At 42.6% G+C, this 18,462-nt stretch overlaps 1 protein-coding gene across 3 annotated transcripts; it reads left to right on the top strand.

Annotated features, from left to right (window-relative positions):
* Positions 1-186: 186 nt before the first annotated feature.
* Positions 187-8,271, top strand: apeh (acylaminoacyl-peptide hydrolase). Of its 3 annotated transcripts, none has more exons than XR_014798940.1 (21): positions 187-580; positions 1,759-1,894; positions 2,166-2,241; positions 2,325-2,400; positions 2,550-2,662; positions 2,775-2,909; positions 3,040-3,131; positions 3,318-3,355; positions 3,442-3,563; positions 3,665-3,725; positions 3,952-4,046; positions 4,187-4,238; positions 4,809-4,915; positions 5,049-5,181; positions 5,264-5,347; positions 5,456-5,536; positions 6,695-6,783; positions 6,994-7,096; positions 7,293-7,395; positions 7,729-7,835; positions 7,950-8,061. XR_014798940.1 is itself a non-coding variant. In XM_084917583.1 (21 exons), exons 1-21 carry the CDS (start codon positions 463-465, stop codon positions 8,047-8,049), a joined length of 2,112 nt encoding a protein of 703 aa, XP_084773709.1. In that variant the 5' UTR covers positions 188-462; the 3' UTR covers positions 8,050-8,271. The 3 variants fall into 3 exon arrangements, 2 of the variants coding, with proteins under 2 accessions (XP_084773710.1, XP_084773709.1); XM_084917583.1 differs by having other exon boundaries at positions 188-580; positions 6,994-7,187; positions 7,950-8,271; XM_084917584.1 differs by lacking the exon at positions 7,950-8,061 and having other exon boundaries at positions 7,293-7,822.
* The last annotated feature ends 10,191 nt before the right edge of the window (positions 8,272-18,462 follow it).

Raw genomic sequence — 18,462 nt, 5'->3', positions numbered from 1 at the left:
AAATCCCTATTTATATATCACTGTGGACAGCGAGTAACCACTAAAAATTAATGTTTTTAAAAAGTATGTTCTGGTCACTTTAGTTTTAAAAAATTCTTCGCACTTTCATTCAGACTGTAAAGGTTTCAACGGATCTCTGCTGCTTCTCCGTGGTCATTTCCCTCAACTACACCCCCCCCAACCTGAGCCAAGTGGTATAGCCCATTCATGAATTCAACATGGAGTCGCTGGTGCAGCGAAAATCATTCTTCTGACATGTTGAGCTGCAGCCAAAGAAGCGATATACAAACGTTAACAGAGCTGTGTGGAGGTATTCGTGAGTCGAGCTGCAGTGAGCCTCAGACTTCATATAGTTTTAACATTTAATACACGATGTATGACCGTGCAGCGGACTGCAGCGACTGTTGAAGTTTCAGGGTTTAAGGCTTGACAGGAACTACGAGTGAACCACGACAGGCTCTGATGGAGCCCAGACAAATCACCGGGGTGTACGGAGAAGTGAGCGGCCTGCCTGTGCCTGTTTCAGCCCATGTGAGAGATGAGCAGCTCCAGGAGCCCCAGATATACACGGTGACAGCAGGTGAGCGCTCCCCCTCCCTCCCCATGTGTGCACAGATGATGATGATGGTCATTATTTATTTATTACCACCCGGCTTCCCACTGTCAGCTAATTTATGTTCACTGCATGGATAGTTCATGAGAAAACAAACGGAAAACTCTGAACCTGCTCAGTACTGACCCCAAAATGTAGAGGAGTGGGAGAAAAGGGGAATAAAATGCACCCAGCTGAAACTTCTCTAAGTAAAATACACGATTTATTATTAGTACATATGCTTCATAGTAGGAAGTGCTTTCCATTTAGGGTCCTTTTAAATTTAGTGTGCACTTGAAGTTAACCCTAGCCATCTACATTCAAGAATACTTCCTTTTCAGCATTAGTTGTTCATAAGTAAGTACATAAGTGAGTGACTATGAGGTGATTAATACCGGCGTGATCGCTTGGTCAGTAGGTCTTGGATATGACCTGATATCTTGGTCTGATGATCTAGAGGAGTAACTACTGGGACGTCGTGCCATGGTTGTATGAAGCTGTTAATTTGCACCTTAATGTGACAGTTTATGGAGTTGTTTTGGGGGTTGGGGGGAGTTATTTTTTTAAACACTCAGTCCAGTAGTTGTCCAATCCAGCTCACACTCTCCTCTTGTTAACTGGAATCAACAAGCAAGATTAAAAGAGCTCCTCACTACTTGCTTTCATTTCAGCGTAAGCAATCAGAAGATGTTTCCATGTGGAGGGCCGTGTTTGTTTGCTTTTTTGTGAGAGCCTGCCGTTTGAGTACAAGAGCAGTGACCTTGTCTTAAGGGTTTAAAAGGCTTTGCAGCGTAAACCCGTCTGTGTCGGGGGAATTCCATTCAGCCTCAACGTTACTGGTTCATTTTAAACGGGATTGTGAAGCTGAGGGATCGACGCTCGAGTCAGCTTTAACTCTGCAAGGAGAGCCAGCAACCCCCACCGTCCATCTCACAGGGGAGAAAAGCTATCGGAGAAAATAGTGCAACCATGAATAATAATTTAACTGGATCATTAAAATAACAAGTGAAAAAATTGAGCAGATATTTTGGTTTAATCTGACGGGGGAACACTATCTTTTATTATATTAATATTTGCTTGCCAGGATGTCATGCAGACACATATGGCTTTTTCTCTGTTCTGTGACAAGTAATAAACTTTTCTATGTTCACTGTGTCCATGTGCAGAGTGGAGTCAGAGCGAACTGGTCCGATGCTCCAGACTCCGATACTTGCAGGAGTTCAGGCTGATCTCGGAGAGCAACACTCACAAGAGCATCAGGACTGTTCTTCCACCAGGACCGTGTGTGTCTGTGTCCGGAGAGTGAGTTGGGCCATAATTTAATAGTAATAATAATGGGACATTTTCTAATGTAAAATCTTAATTGGTTGGCAAAAAAACAGTGCCTGAAAATCTCTACTGACTTGATCTCAGGTGGTTTTACGCCTGCTGCTGTGATGTACGAGTGCACCACAGGGTGTCTCAGAAAGCTGGAAATCCACTGAGTGTGGTTGAGGTGCAGTAGAGAAGCAGTGGATCCCTCTGTCTGCATCAAATTTTGGAGTCAGTTTTTCTTTGTCTTTTATTTTTTTAGGTTGTTGAGTGGATTCTCACCCATTCGAGGCCTGAGAGCTGTTATCAGAGAGACGAGCGGTCACCAGCTCCTCGAGGTAAGAAAAACGGGACGCTTCATTTTGTAATGTCTGCGTTTGCGCATCTTAACAGGCTGCTGTTTATGGTCGTGTCTGTTTAGATATGGAACTGCCATGGCCTCAGAAAATGCCTCAACCTGACTGCTCTTAACAAACACGGCCGAGTGTATGACGATGGTGAGATGAAATCCTGACGTATCACCACCAGAAACCGATAAGAATCAAGGACGTGGTCTCATCACCGTGCTGCCATGTTGTTCTGCATCCATTTACGTCTGTATTTTTAAAACAAACAAACACTTATTCTCACATGTGTTTATTTTCAGCTCAGTTTGGCTGCCTGTCGTGGTCAGCGTGTGAGAACAAACTGCTGTACGTAGCGGAGAGAAGCAAGAACGCATCAGCCGAAACGCAAGATGGGGGACACGCGTGGAGAAAGGTATGATGCAAACATATGTTCGTGCTGTTTTGCTAACCTTACAGCAGAGTGTTTGAGTGCCGGACTCTTGTTCTGTTTTTTTGGGGGGACGTGGGTTCCGATGCCCAATCAGGACAGGAGTTTGTACTGTGAAGATTGGGGGGAGGCCCTGACCAATAGGAGCGAGCCGGCGATTTGTGTGGTGGATTTGGAGATCGGCGCGGCCAGCGTGTTGGAGGGCGTTCCGCCTGATGTTTCACCTGGACAGGTGAGGATGCAGAAGTTTACGGCACTGAACCTTAAATGTTCAAACACCTTATTCTGTAAGTAACTTTCATACAAACTAACAGGAGGATGTTTTTTTCTCTCTCTGTACATTTGTGTGTTGTTATCTCCAGGCTCTGTGGGCTCCCGGCAGTCAGGCAGTGTTTTTCATTGGCTGGTACCACGAACCCTTCAGACTCGGACTGAAGTTCTGCTCCAACCGCAGGTTAGAGAGCTGCTTTAAATGCGCTTACAGAAACAGCAAAATGACCCTGAAACTTGTGAATGTTTTCAGACACTATGAAAAGAAAATGTAGTTAGTTTGACTGAAGCAAATACACGATTTCTGTATACATATACATTTAAAACGTACTTCTTCACTTTATGTCTCTGTTGGTCTAAACTCTTTCAGGTCAGCCTTGTTCAAGATTGACCTGTGTGGACATTGTGGTGAGAGCATTCTCTTTGTCTGTTTGTTAATATATTAAAGTTGCGCCCCCACCTTGCTCAGTTAGCCCTCTCGTCTTCCAAACCAGAACGTCTGTCGGGGGAAAACCTTTCAGTGTCCAATCCCAGGCTAAGTCCTGATGGGTCCACGCTGATCTACCTGCAGGGTGCAGTGTTTGGCCCTCACAACCAGTGCCTGAGTCTGCAGCAGGTGCTGTATGTGTGCTCATGTATGTGGGGTTTTTGTGCATGTCTGTGTGTTCTTTCTCTTAATGGCTGACTGCGGACTGACTCATGGATCATCCTCCACAGCTGGATCTGGAAAGCGGGGAGACATCTACGCTGCTGGATGTTGTCAGCAGGCCACAGGCTGGTACGTTACAGTTCCTGAAGGTGCCAAAAGAGAGGCTCGTGTCAGTTTCAATTAGAATTTTGCAACTATGATGGATGAGTTTTTCAAAATTCAGATTTGAAGAACTATAAATTCTCACAGTAAGAGATTAATGCATCAAGAGAACTTAAGTGTTACTTGTGATTGCTCGTAAAGATTGAGGAGCTCGGTGGAGAGTTGAACCCCTCTGCACGTCTTTCTGTTCCAGGTGAGTTTGCAGGCATGTATGAAGCGCTGCCGTCCTGCTGCTGGTCTGCAGACAGCCAGAGAGTAATGTTCAGCAGCGCCTGCAGGAACTGGAAGGTAACAAACACATTTCTCTGGCACAACCTGGTATAACTGAAACAACTCCTATTTTTTTGTCTATAACATGTTGTGTTACACACACAAACACACACACACACACACTTCTCCATGGCTCATTTTGCGTTTCTCTCTTTCAGGGTCTCTTCCTAGTTGACAGAAGATCAAAGATAGTCACCTCCCTCTCTGATAGTAAGAGTCCGTCCTCTCCTCCATCTCTATCACCACCACCTCCTCCTCCTCCCCCTCCTCTTTCCCTCCTGTCCTCATCTCCATCACTTCTTTTCCCTCCTCCTCCTCCTTCTCCCCTCTCTCCTCTGCTCCCCCCTCCCCCTTTCCCATGTTGGGCTTCCTGTCCTCTCCCATCTCCTCTTTTCCCTCCTCCAGACGATTCCCCCTCTGTTTCTCATTCATCATCTCCTGTTTCTCCGACTCCTCCTTCCCCTTTTCTTCCACCTCCGCCTTCTCCTTTTCTTCCGGTTCCAGTTCCTCCCCTGCCTCATGAATCTCCCCTTACTCCTCCACCTCCTTCTGATTCTCTTTCTGAACCTCTCCCTCCTCCTCCTCCACTGTTTCATCTTCACCAGGAGGACAAGGGAGAACAGAAAGGTATGACAAGACCAAAAAAAAGAACAGCACATCTTGCCTCTCTAAGGGTTGACTTTTCTCTCTGTTTGTTTCACCCCTGTCAAGAGCCCATGTGTTTATTCTTCATCTCTTCTTTCACCCTCTTCACCTCCGTCTTTGTTTCCTCCTCTTCAGACCTCTCGGATTCTTCTTCCCAACTTTATGGCAGCTGGAAACTGCTGACAGTCCAGAGAGATCTGATGGTGGTCTGCTGCTCCAGCCCGAACACCCCTCCCACTCTGGTCGGACAAACCACAACGCCACATGTGAACACAAACATGCAATGCATGTGCGAATCTTTTCAGTTATTTAAAATGATTTGATATGTTTCTGTTTATCTGCTTCTTGTTTCCACGGGGATGGACGTGCATTCAGAGGGTGGGGTTTGTCCCGCGTGCAGGTGAGGCCATGTCCTGGCAAACTCTGCAGGAGCCCCTCATGACCTTTGACTTCAGCTGGAAAGTTCTAGATGTGACTCCTCCATCGGACGAGGAGAACGCAAACTACCGTGAGCTTTCAGTTTCTCCTTCAGTAGACGTGTTTTGAGTTTCAGCTCCATTGTCCTCTTACTTCCTCTCTGTCTTATACAGCTGGCTTAGACTTTGGTGCAGTCTTGGTTAAACCATCTCGTCCCCTTGGTGAAACCAGGACACCGCTTGTGGTCTTCATCCATGGTCTGTATTCATGTCCCTACTTGTTATGCCGTGTTATTGCCTTTTTTCTGTCTACTGTGTTTGTGATTTATTAAATCGTTTTCCTGTTATTGCTGTTTGCACCACTAGGGGGCCCTCACTCTCAGTTCCCTGCAGAGTGGAACAGCACCACAGCTGGGCTGGCTAAACTCGGCTTCGCTGTGCTCATGGGTGAGATACATGTGCTGCTTAGATGTTGTCAGGCTCTCATGCCGTGCACACAAATGAGTTTAACGTTTTGGAAAATGAGGTGGATTTAATTTAATTTAAGGTAAAGATTAAAAACTGGATTAGCTTGTTGTCTTCAGAGAGTTATAAATACAGCAAACGGTATATTTGTTTCTTTTTTGGTTTATTCAGTTAATAGTAATAATTAAACAGTCCATAAAAAGTACACATGTGAAACAATGGAGTGAAGGCTCTGATTCGCTACCCATTTTCTGCTGCTTATCTGAGTCCAGCTCTCAGGGGTAATAGTCTAATCATAGAACCCCAGACCTCCCTCTCCCCAGCCACCTCCTCCAGGGACATTGAGATGTTTGAAAGCCAGCCAAGAGATAATCTTTCCAGTGTGTCCTGGGTCTTTCCCAGAGCTGCCTCCTTGTAAGACATGCCTGAAATACCACTCTTATGCAAGGGCCAGGAGCCCTCCTAATCAGTTGCCTGAACTACCACAGCTTTCCCTTTCAATGTGGAGGAGCAGCAACTTTACTTTGAGTCCCTCTTCAGTGACTCCTCACCCTGTCTCGTGAGAGCCCAGCAACCCTTTGAAGGAAGTTAATTTTTGCAGCTTGTATCTGTGAGCTCATTATTTCAGTCACTACCCAGAGGCTCGTGACCATAGGTGAAGTCAAAGCTTTGTCTTCACACCAGTCAGTCAGTCGGTGTCCTGCTCCACTCTTATCATCACTCATAAACAGGACCCTGACATACTTAAACTCCTCCACTTGGGTCAGTACCCTGTCCCTGACCCGGAGTCGACACACCTTTTTTTCAGCTGAGAACCACGGCCCAAGTGTGTCTCTGATTCTTTTTATTCTAAATATGAACCATTTTTTAAAAAATACATATATATATATATACATAAATACACGATCATCCCACCATTACCAGATACATTACGTTATCTTGTTTTGTTTTGTTTTTTAATAAAAGAAAGAAAATACAGAAACTTAATATCTTCTGGTGAACAAGCAAATCAGTCACCATCTACAACAACTACAAGCCTTTCAGGGTTAATATTATTAATATTAATATTGTTAGTATTTCTTTAACATTTCAGTTTTGATTTCGCGGTTTTTCCCTTTCTAATTTTGTGTCTCTACCCAGTGAACTACAGGGGATCCACGGGGTTCGGCCAGCACAGCATTTTGTCACTGATCGGTCAGATTGGGAGCCAGGATGTAAAAGATGTGCAGGTATGTCCTTTTTGTTTTTTCTGCTCCCAAATCCAGGAAAGAGTGATGTCAGCAACAAATCCTGCCAGTGATGCAGTTTGTCAGAATTACAAAAACATAATTATTTTTCCCATATTTGACCATATCTGCACATGTAACTCTATCACTTGCACAGTCACCCCTGCAGATGTAAGGAAATGATCTGTCCTGGCTTCCTTGTCTTTCACCCAGAGGGCTGTGCTTACTGCGCTGGAGCGTGACCCGAACCTCGACCCCGATCGCTTGGCTGCAATAGGTGGTTCTCACGGCGGTTTCCTGGCCTGTCACCTGCTCGGTCAGTATCCTGAGTCCTACAGAGTGTGCGCAGCCAGGAACCCTGTCATTAATGCTGCTACTCTATTGGGAACCAGTGATATAGTGGACTGGTGAGGCATCCATGCAGATATGCGTCGACAGATGAGAGCTTTTGTTCTGCTGAATCAGATCAAATCCACTTCATACATGAATGCTTTCTGTCACCCCATCTCCAGGCGTTACACCAGTGCTGGGTTTCACTACTCGTACGACCAGATACCCACTGCTGAGGCCCTGGCTGCTATGTTACAGAAGTCACCCATCGCACATGCCGCCAAGGTCAAACACAAACACAAAAATCCCATGTGATAACCTTAATGAAACGACCAGAAGCGATAGCTACAAAGCTGCTTTAATAAGGAAATCTTCTTTAGACCCCTCTAGAGCTCACAATGCTGATTAAATCCCAGACTCCACAATGACGAGACAAAGGTGCCTCAGAGATGATGTTACCGCTCTTATACTCTCAGTTGTGTCTCTAAAAACTAAGCCCGCCCTGTGGAAGTTCAGTCGTTGCAATTGTAAACACAGGACTTTTTTATAGCGTGCCTCAAGTGATGTTTTTTGAGTCAAAAATGTGGGTAAAGAAATGTGCTGTGTGACAATGTGCAGATCAAGGCTCCGGTGCTGCTGATGCTGGGAGGCAGAGACAGGAGGGTGTCTCCACACCAGGGGATGGAGCTTTATAAAGCACTGAAGAGCCGAGGTTCACCTGTCAGGTATGACGGGGCACAACAAACTACATAAAGACAATCTGACAGTGTGAGCCCTGCCACACTGGTTTTACTCATATTCAACTTAGTCATTCCTGTCATTTATTTCTTTAAAATCAGGTTGCTGTGGTTTCCTGAAGATGGACATTCTCTGTCCAGAGTGGACACACAGGTTGACTGCTTCCTCAACACAGCGCTGTGGCTGCACCAGCATCTCTGACCACGCACGCACACACACGTACGCACAGCCACGAGGCCGTTTTTGTTGTTTTTTTGCTTCAGCTCGACGCTCTGAGAAAAGTGGTAGAAATCTGGTTTTTGATCAAAGCTGAGAATCTTAAACATCGCAGACTTTTTAATAACTAAACAACGCTTTTTGAGGTAAAGTTAAAAAAATAATAATCAAAAGCATGAAATAAAGAACATTTTTATAATGCAGCAATCATGTGTGCATGTCTTGTTGGTTTTATCATACATCACTTAGTACCTCTATCTAAGTCAGGGGTGTCAAACATAAGGCCCAGAGGCCAGAATGGGCCCGGTAAAGAGTTCAATACGGCCCACTGGCGAGTGTATAGATTTTGACGTTTTAAACTGTATTTTCATAATTTTTACAACTTTTTCTATTGAAAGAAATGTCTGTTTCTACACTAGATAGAAAAAATGTATATTTTTTAATTGGAAAACTTTTTCTGTAATTTTATGCACTGGTCCGGCCCACCTCAGGACCAGTGACCCTATGTGGTCCAGGCGGGCAAAGATCTACCAGCACACATGGGGCATGTAATTTAAGGAACTATCCAGCAGATGGCGGTCTCTTCATATTGTAGCCATAGACATCAGCTGGCTATGCATGTGTCGGTTCAGATGCATGAGATTAGCCCACTTAAATGAGTAGCCATCAAACAGGTGGTTGTAATCACATCTGCTGCTTTCAAGTTAACACAGAAAAAAAATGAAAAGTGGAAAAACTTAAAAATCAAAGCAAACCAGGACTCCAAGTGTCATTTGAGTCTTTGTAAGCACACAGACCCGCTGCAGAGCTGCAAACCACCTGAAACTTAAGCTGGAGCCTTTAAATGAGACTCTCAAGCAGCTTCCTCATGTGGCTGCCTGAACAAATAGTCTACTGTAATGCTGACCTTTAAGCACAGGCAAAGAGATAAAGCAACTCTGGGAAAGAAACATGTTTAGATTTAATGGTGATGAACTCTGCAGGAAAGAAATCCTAGATATCTGGTAAAAAAGATGGTTGTTTAACTTGTCTTTAATCCATTTTGCACTAGGCTGGAATTTCCCTTATTTCTGGGGTGCTTCAATCATGACTTCCCCACAAACACCGGAGTGCTTAATATAAAGCTGTAATTTTCCACTCGCAAACCTTGCACTTGGCTAAGAGGTGTGCTGAAACAGTGGCTGAGGAAAGCAGAGCCAGTTTATCAGTACTTTGATGGCCTTGAACAGTACCACCGCTTCATTTCCCAGACAACACAAGTGGACATTCCTACAGCTGATAGTACTGACAAATGAAATTCACAGATGCACATTTTGAAAGATTAAGTGGCAAGATGAGACGCCGAGGTGGGCGATGTCCTCCAGAGGTCTCACGCTGGTGTCCCAGACACGGTGGCGGAGATAATTGGCCTCCCCACCAACACTTTGCTCCTGTGGCCTTGACTGCAGCAGCTGCCGCCTGATGAAGTCACTGCCACGTGGGTGTTGGGTGGGGTCACCAATTCTGAGTGAAAGACGGAGGTTGCGTTGATGAGGAAGTGACAAATGAAGACAAGAGGAGTGAGACAGAAGCGACCCGGTGTTCGAGACAATGAATGAGCCAGATAGAAGGGAGAAGTTCCTCTCAGCGGTATTTGCTGTGTGGGCTGGGACTCAGAGGTGAAGCATTGTTGAAAGCTGGAGACAGGGAAAAGACTCATGCTCATGCTGGGTGAATGTAGGAGGTAGATAGACAAAGAGAGGGAAGAGTGAAAGTGTGTTGTCTGACACTGGTGGACAAAGAGCCTTTGGTGTTTGGTTCATTCTGGTGCTTTCCCGCTGCAGCTGGCTGCAGGACAAGTAAAGTAAAAGCAGAGGACGATGGAAACGAGCAAGGGAATCAATCTGGCAGTGTTGCAAGTGCATCCTCTGGAGAGCATGAGCAACAATTGTAGTGTGTCCTTAAAATCTGAGGGAGCTGAAGGAGTGGAAGACAAAAGAAAAAGATAGATGTCCTAAATCACTATCTATAGCTGATGAACAGTATCTGAAAGACATGTCCTTAAGAAATAGAAGAAAATCAAGTAAAGATCCGACACAGGACCTGAGAGATACACTTGGCCTTTCACTTGATCAGTTTGAAGCCTCATTAGAAGTTGCCTCAGTGGAACGTGGCTCCCAGTCAGCCATTCTTAGAAATCAACAAGCCTGGAGAACTATTCCTGAACAGTAGAAATTACAAGGAAGAAAGGACAAGAAAGCTCAGCTAAGAGAGATCAGGCTGTGTGAAGAATAAAGGTGGTCATATCAAGCGCTCATTTTTAAGCTCATTTTTGCAGAATATGCTTTTTATGTGTTTGAATGTTTCAACAATATTTATTTAAATTTTCCAAACAAAAAGTAAAGAAGTGAGGACGGGATCAATACTTTTGCACAGCACTGTACACATACTTACATACACATGCCAGAGGAAACAGGCCTAAAGAACTCTTTCACTGCTGCGGTTTAGAAGCCCCGTATATTTTCAAATCCCCATAATAAAACAAAAACTGCAAACTGTGTTAAAGGTGAATGAGATGGCATTTGATGTCGACGGGCTTTGAATTTGTCTCACTTTTCTTCTGGCTGCAAAAGTTTGTTCCAACATTCATTTCCTAGTCATCAAATGTAAAACAATGGATTCACAAGGTGAGTAAGTTTAATTCTCAGCCGCAACCTTTCAACATCTGTTGCCCTTCCACTTTAGAGTGGGAATTTCCCATCTCCTCACCCACACCCTTCAGCCATGGCCTTCACCTGTGGACACTGGTTGTGTGCCAGGGTGTTACATGTGCATTGCTGAAAAGAGCCAGTACAAAAAAATTGTTCCTTTTACTGTCTAACTTTAAACAAATTAACAAAATGCATCCTGGGCCTTTTATTCCTTAGCATGCTTACAGTACGTCCCTCAGCATAGTCCTTAGTCCCTGTTATTTCCTTTGTCTTGTTGTTTTTTAGCATGAAAGAGCGATTGTGTGCACACACAGTGTTCATTCAGGAGCCTATTAAAACGGGCCTTAAAGAGGGGAAGCAGCATTTTACCATCTCCCTTTTGATTCACCCTTTGACTGTAAAAGGCTGTTTGAACAGGAAGAGCCCCAGTCACTAAAGGAGAGACCTTCCATTGTGTTAGCGCTACGTGGATTGCAACCTTTCACTTTTATTTTTTTGGTGTCATTCCTTTTCTGTCATGTGAACTTTGTTTAGAGCTGTTGAGTCACAACAGAGCCGTTTTGTTTCTGGGATTCATGAAGGGATAGCTTTGGGTTTGTCATCGATACAAAACAAGCTGTGCCATTGTCTGTAGAGTCTGGGAGGTAAGGTGTGTTGGCGGTTATGTGGGCACAGTAAGTACTTTTGGGGTCTGCTTCTTGTTTGCTTTCGGATCAGTGTGTTTATGCGAGCTGACAAAGTGTTTCTGTTTGTCTAAAAAGGGATCTTTTGGATCATTTTTCCATATATGTGCCAGTGCATTAAAGACCCAAGTGTAATTATACCAAAGCAAATCAGTTGTTTTTTCTTGATTCCAGGATGATGATCTGTCTTGGTCTAAGAAATTTCCCCAAATTGAATTAACAGCAACATGAGGAAATCATTTGGCGTGTTGTAAGAAAATAAGGTTTTTAGAATTTAATGATGGGCAATAAAACCTGAGATAAAGAGCTTCTAAGTGTTGAGCCATTCTGAACAGCTAATACATTTCTCCCCACTCTGAGTGAGCAGTAAACAAAACATGATAATTTTCTATATCTGTGCTACATCTACTGTACTATCAAAGTCTCCAGCAGATCATGGGAATATTCCCCCTTTAGCTGTGGGAGCTGTCTGACTCCATCATACACAAACCTCTTTTCATCTCTCCTCCTCCAACCATTTGGCTCGGCTCCATCTTTCTTTTGTCACATTTATCCTTCTTCTTATTCCCATGCTGCATCCTAAGCCACTTTTGTACCAGTGCCATGCAGGATAATAGCAAGGGTGGGTAGGTGGGAGGGGGCTCGCTGTTATCCTCAGAACAACTTACACCAAAGGATGACAGGACAGCTGCAAACCCCTCGTGGTGCTGATATATTGATATCTCTTATTGTTGTTGCTGTTTGTTGTCGTAGTTACCGTGAGCATGAACGACCTGTTGGTTAGAGAATCTGCTAGAACTGAAGGTAGGAACGTGTTTGTAGATGCAGCATTCCTTCACCTGAATTTGATTATACAGGCCGGGGCAGTGCATAATGGTCTTTATCTGGCAAAGAAGAAGGGAAAAACAGTGAAAGTTGATATTTATATAATTGAAAAGACATTTTACTGATTTTTTTTTTCACTTAAGGAAGAGTTTACTTGCTTGTTTTGCAGGTCCTCTAGAAATACTTGCCTGTAGCATTTGGAAATCTGACCACATTTTTAGGGGAAAGGGGTTTGGCAGATGATGTTGTTTACTAGGCAGAGCAGACATTAAGACACTAGTGCTTTAATAGTATGTAAAGGATTCATTGTTGTCGGGATGAGACATCTTGGTCTGGCTGGAATGCCTAAACACTTTGATTTTTAGCCTCTGAGGAAGGAATACAATGCTTTCAAGGCTCGGTTAGAGTGTTGTTACATAAACACTCTCAAATAATTTGCCAAACTATACTACATTGCCAGAATTATTCACACACCCATCGAAATCGTTGAATTCAAAAGTTCCAATCTCTTGCATTGCCGCAAGTGTTTAAAATGAAACACCTAAGCATGCAGACTCCTAGAAATATGTGTGAAAGAGTCTCTCAGGAGCTCAGTGAGTTTCAGCGTGGTACTGTGATAGGATGATACCTTTACAACAAGTAGAAAGGTATCATCAAGTCCAGTCTCGAAATTTCCTCACTGCTTAATATTCCACAGTCAACTTTTAGTGGTATTATAACAAACTGGAGGCAACTGGGAACCACACCAACTGAGCAATGAAATGGTAGGCCATGTAAATTTACAGAGCAGGGTCAGTGGATGCTGAGGCGCAGAGGTCGCCAACTTTCTGGAGAGTCAAATTCTACAGACCTCCAACTTTCATGTAGCCTTCAGATTAACTCAAGAAAAGTGTGTAGAGAGCTTCATGGGTATCCATGGATGAGCAGCTGCATCCAGGCCGTGCATCACCAAGACGAAGCAAAGTGTCAGATGCAGTGGTGTAAGGCATGCTGCCACTGGACTCTAAAGCAGTGGAGACGTGTTTTTTGGAGTGATGAATCACACCTCTCCATCTGGCAGTCTGATAGAGTCTTGGTTTGGCATTTGCCAGGAGAATGGTACTTGTCTGACTGCACTGTGCCAAGTGCAAAGTTCGGGGGATTGTGGTGTGGGGTTGTTTTTCAGGAGTTGGGCTCGTCTGCTTAGTTCCAGTGGAAGAAACTCTTACTGCTTCAGCACACCAAGATATTTTGGACAATGTCATGATCCCAACTTTGTGGGAACAGTTTGGGGATGCCCCCTTGCTGTTACAGCATGACTATGCACCAGTGCACAAAGCAAGGTCAGTAAAGACATGGTGAGCGAGTTTGGTATGGGAGAATTTGACTGGCCTGCACAGAGTCCTGACCTCAACCTGACAGAAAACCTCTGAGATGAATTAGAGCGGAGACTGTAAGCCAGGCCTTCTCATCCAACATCACATGTCTGACCTGGAAGAATGGTCAAAAATTCCCATAAACACTCGTAAACCTTGTGGGAAGCCTTCCCAGAAGAGTTGAAGCTGTTATACCTGCAAAGGGTGAACCAACATTATATTAAATCCAATAGATTAAGAAAGGAATATTAAGTGTGAATGCAAATGAATGGACACTTTTGGTAATATAATTCAATTCATTTCAGTATTATTTATATAGCGCCAAATTACAACAGTTGCCTCGAGGTAAAAAACCCCAACAGGCAGATGACCCCTTATGAGACAGCACTTTGGTGACAGTGGAAAGGAAAAACTCCCTTTTATCAGGAAGAAATCTCCAGGAGAACCAGGCTCAGGGAAGGATGGCCATCTGCAATAACGGGTTGGGTATGAGGGGAGGAAGACAAGACAATGACACGTTATGGAGTTTAGCTATGATGCAGGTAGCCAGGAACTCCTGCAGTGAAGTTATACTTTCTTTATTTTTTTCTCAAATACTCTGAACCTAAACTTATGCTAGAGTCACACTGGAAGAAAACAGTGGTTTGGGCCCATGGCATGAGCAAAATTCCAGAAATAAAGTTAATTATAATATATTATTATCATTATTATTAACCTTATTATATACGTTTTTTGATTAATAGCATCAAAATGGCGGTTATACATAATCTGTTGGTGATAACACAAAGTTTCACTGTGATAAATTGGTAAAAATTGCAAATCTGTTGCCATCTACATACACAGAAATTCATATTAACTACTTACATTGAGAAGCCAGCCTAAATTTGATAACGAATAACAGGAAGGATGAATGGACTTTATTTTATTCATTTTTTATGTGCTCCCAATAAATGTTCTGAGAAATTTTTGCATTACACAGGCTCCTCACTTTACTGTTGCCTAAGAATAAAAAAAAAATAGCCATTTTAACTGCAGAAGAACATGTTTTCACCCTTTAAGCTCTCCTGACCATCTAACTCTCTGAACTCAGAGCTGATTCAAACCACCTGATTTTGCTGTCAGATGTTCTGCCAGTGCGCAGGAAACTTTCACTTTGTCTAAACACTAAAAACATATATAAATATTTTGGGTCTGGCCTTGTGGTGTTCATAACATTTCCCGGCATTAATACCTTTTTTTGACTCTTCACTAATAAAAAACATTTACTTTATGTTCATAACTTATATATCTTAATATTTTCTCTGCTAGCAGAACTGCACTTCTCACTAAAAAAGCACCTTTCCCAAACTCAACTCCCTTTTGGGCAACTGCTAAAGCCACCGAAAACTAATAAACCTTTTTCCAAGCACCATTTAAAATCCATTAATGCACATGTGCAGATGAAGCCACACACTATCCTAGAGACATATCTGTTTCTCTTTTATAGGTGACAGATTGCAGAATTATCTAAAAACATCACATTAAACGAAACAGAGTAAAAGCCCATAGTAAGGATCACCTCATAAAAAGCTTCTTTTATCAAAGCAGGTTTTAAATGGAGATTTAAATACAGACACACATGCTTCTATAGCTAACTCCCCAGGCAGGCCTCTTGCCCCATCACAAAGTCTGATAGGTTTTTGATCCCCACCATCAAGTCTGCATTAATTCCTACCAAGGGCACATAAACTAAACATGAATTACTAAAACCTGGGTCTGACAATATTTTGATTTTCTTCTTTGTCAGATCAGAGAGCTGATAGTGTTTTCTGCATTCAAAGATATGATTCTCCAAGCTAAGAAACACGGGCATTTTATATAAACAGAAACTCAGTTAGGAGAGGAGGCCTCGGCTCTTTATGTTTTTTTTGAAGAGAGCTACTGAAACCATATTCTGGATCAATAGTTTTTGCTGCTTATTACCTTGTAAGTACCAGGCTAGATTTTGCTCAGTAAACCCTGCTGCCTTTGACTTATGTGACTGATTTGGTTGCATAAACTATTCAGTACAGGACAAACTGTTCACTGTACAATTTGTGCAGAAATTTTATTAAAGTCTTAAAAGAGTCAATTACACCCCAGAGCGTCACTTATACTAATCTAAGCTCATCCATGCCAGATCTACCAGGCCCCAAAACTGCAACATTAACAATGAAGATCTGAATGTAGTGTATATTAAACCCCCCATTCAGAACTGTTTTTGAGCACTTTGTTGCTTGTGCAGTTTTTCTTCAAAAAACTTTTTTGCTCACGTCAGCAGCTTTCATTCTTTCCTGCGTTTGTCTCAGCGTGTGTGCGTGTTTGCCTGCATGTATGCACAGTGTGTGTTTGTATTAATGATCTATGCAGTGAAGCGTTTTGTATCACGTGTAATGCATAATTCATTGACAAGTGATGGGATGTTCTTTCATTAGTCAAATGGGATGCGGCTACCACCTGTCATTACACTGCTCACTGATTCATATTCTGTGTGTTTGTGGGCGTGTGTATATATATATGTGTGTACTTGATTTATATAATTTTAGTATTTGCTGTTTAAAATTGTAGTGTAGCTATTTTTTTTTTATCTACAATTACTGTATAGTGATGCCACTATAGTTTTTTATTAGATTTATGTCGGAGAGTATTTGTAAACAAAGGAGTTCCAGGCTTATGTTTTATCTAAAATGATAATGTAAACAGAATTGCCTTTTGATGTAATAAATGTACAATATTTTTAATGAATTTGAAAACATTTTTGTGCATTCTGTTAAATTTTTTATGCATTTTTATTTTAAATGTTACATCTAATCTGAATATGTGATTCTAAATGTTATGTCCCATCACTTGTTATGTGTTTTGGAGTATGATAGACCATCAGTGATGCATCAATGGTGATCTCAGAGTCTTTCAGAGTCTCAGAGAAATTTTCATTATATTTCCTAGGACACATGACCCAAATGACTGAATTGGATAGGTGCAAAAAAAAAAGAAGAATGCATATATTTCCTGGGTTGTAGTGATGCTAGTTAGGTAGCTGTCCGATAGCTGCAGACAAACATTTTACTTTTATACTTCCTGAGTCAGGGGTGTTGGTTAGAAGTCTCTGCTCCTTATGAGGTGCAGATGGAGAAGCCGAGAAATGAGGCAAGACTGTTTGGATTTGCGTTTGCTCAGTTATGTACATTCACATGCACATTAAGTTAGGGTGCGAGTGTGGGGGTGTTTTAATTTTGGCTGGAGCCTTTTGGTTTATCCAGTAGGGATTTCAGACAGCGAGGGTGTGTGTGTGTTTGTGTTTCATAAATGCTGGATTACCTCTCCTCCATCTCCTCCCCACCTTTACACATGAAGAAGCCAAGTCCCACTTTCTGAAACACACAAACAGCCACACACAGATAGCCACGGTGGGTAAACTACACACGTTTTTGGCTTTGTTTGACCTTTCATTTATTTATTTTTTAAAGTGCAGTGACTCCGAATGTGGTCTAAATGTCAACCTTGCTCAGTACCCAGTGTGTGTGTGTGTGTGTGTGTGTGTGTGTGTGTCTAATCGTCCCTCTGCATTTATATTAAGATGCAGCAGGCGGCGTGTGTGCAGCAGCATTGCTTTCTTTTTAAGACTTACTGCTGTACTTGAAGGGATGCGCGCATGTGCATGTTGCATAAATGTCCCACCTCATGTTTATTCATCAACTCCTCAAACTTCTTTGCAGCGTTCGACAAACTCTGCACACTTTGATCTCCGGATCACTCAGATAGCTGAGTCAACAAAAAAAGAAAAGAAAAAAAAAGCTAAAAGCTAAAAGCTAAAGACACACACAAACATTCTGCTGAACACAGACACTGAACGTGGACACACCAGAACAGCACAAATAAACTCGTTGTAGACACACACACACACGCGCGCGCGCGCGCGCGCACACACACACACACACACACACAACCAAGCCATATGCATAAATATCGATCTCCAATCAAACAGCTTCATGATGCATCTAGAACTGCTGAGTTTCTTTTAAATATGGATAAGTCCAGATTCTATATTTAATCAGTGCTTTCAGTTGAACTGAACTGGACTTAGACAGTAGAAACAGAGACAACATTTATTCTTTATTTTTAAAGGACCTGTTTCCAAGCTACTATAGTGTGACTACTAAGTTAATAACTATCTACAGTACATCTTTTGTAACAATTGTTGGACGCTAGCTTTCCCTTAAGGAGCATAATATATTACTGTCATTTGTATTAGTGCAGAAAGAGTTGAAAATAAAAACAGAAGTTTATCCAGTTTTGTTCAGTGTGTATTTGGGGGCCGTGCTATACCATCATTTTCCCAGGTATCTAGTATGTCAGTTAAAAGTTAGTTATCTAAATGCATTGCTTGTATATATTCTCAGTATATATACTGCTTCTTTGTACACTCACTGGCCACTTTAACAGATACACTTTGTCAGAGGTTGGGCCTTTTGCCTTTAAAGCTGCCTTAATTCTTCATAGCACAGATTCAACCAGATGCTGGAAACATTCCTGCGATTGTGGTCCATATTGAAATGATAGCATCGCACAGCTGCTGCAGATTCATCAGCTGCACATCCATGATGTGTGTTTTCCATTCCACACGATATTAGACGTCTACTGGACTGAGATCTGGTGACTGTGGAAAACCAGTTTGCGATTATTTGGGCTTTGTGACATGGTGTGTTATTCTGCTGACAGCAGCCATCAAAATATTTTAAGCACTGAATTGTGGCCTTGTGATAGGCTGATTAGATATTTGTGTTAATGTGCAGTACCTAACAAAGTGGTCGGTGAGTGTGTAGGTGC

This window comes from Perissodus microlepis, chromosome 20, assembly GCF_051167445.1.
Source record: "Perissodus microlepis isolate ML-2025 ecotype Zambia chromosome 20, ASM5116744v1, whole genome shotgun sequence".
In the NCBI taxonomy this organism is placed as follows: domain Eukaryota; kingdom Metazoa; phylum Chordata; class Actinopteri; order Cichliformes; family Cichlidae; genus Perissodus; species Perissodus microlepis.
This window is presented reverse-complemented; position numbering and strand designations above follow the sequence as displayed.

Excerpts from the sequence above, each read along its gene's own strand:
- apeh (XM_084917583.1), top strand. The coding sequence starts at position 463 with ATGGAGCCCAGACAAATCACCGGGGTGTACGGAGAAGTGAGCGGCCTG. Across the intron at positions 3,726-3,951 it reads TGTCAGCAGGCCACAGGCTG|GTGAGTTTGCAGGCATGTAT; the intron begins GTACGTTACAGT and ends TTTCTGTTCCAG. Across the intron at positions 4,239-4,808 it reads AGTCACCTCCCTCTCTGATA|ACCTCTCGGATTCTTCTTCC; the intron begins GTAAGAGTCCGT and ends CCTCCTCTTCAG.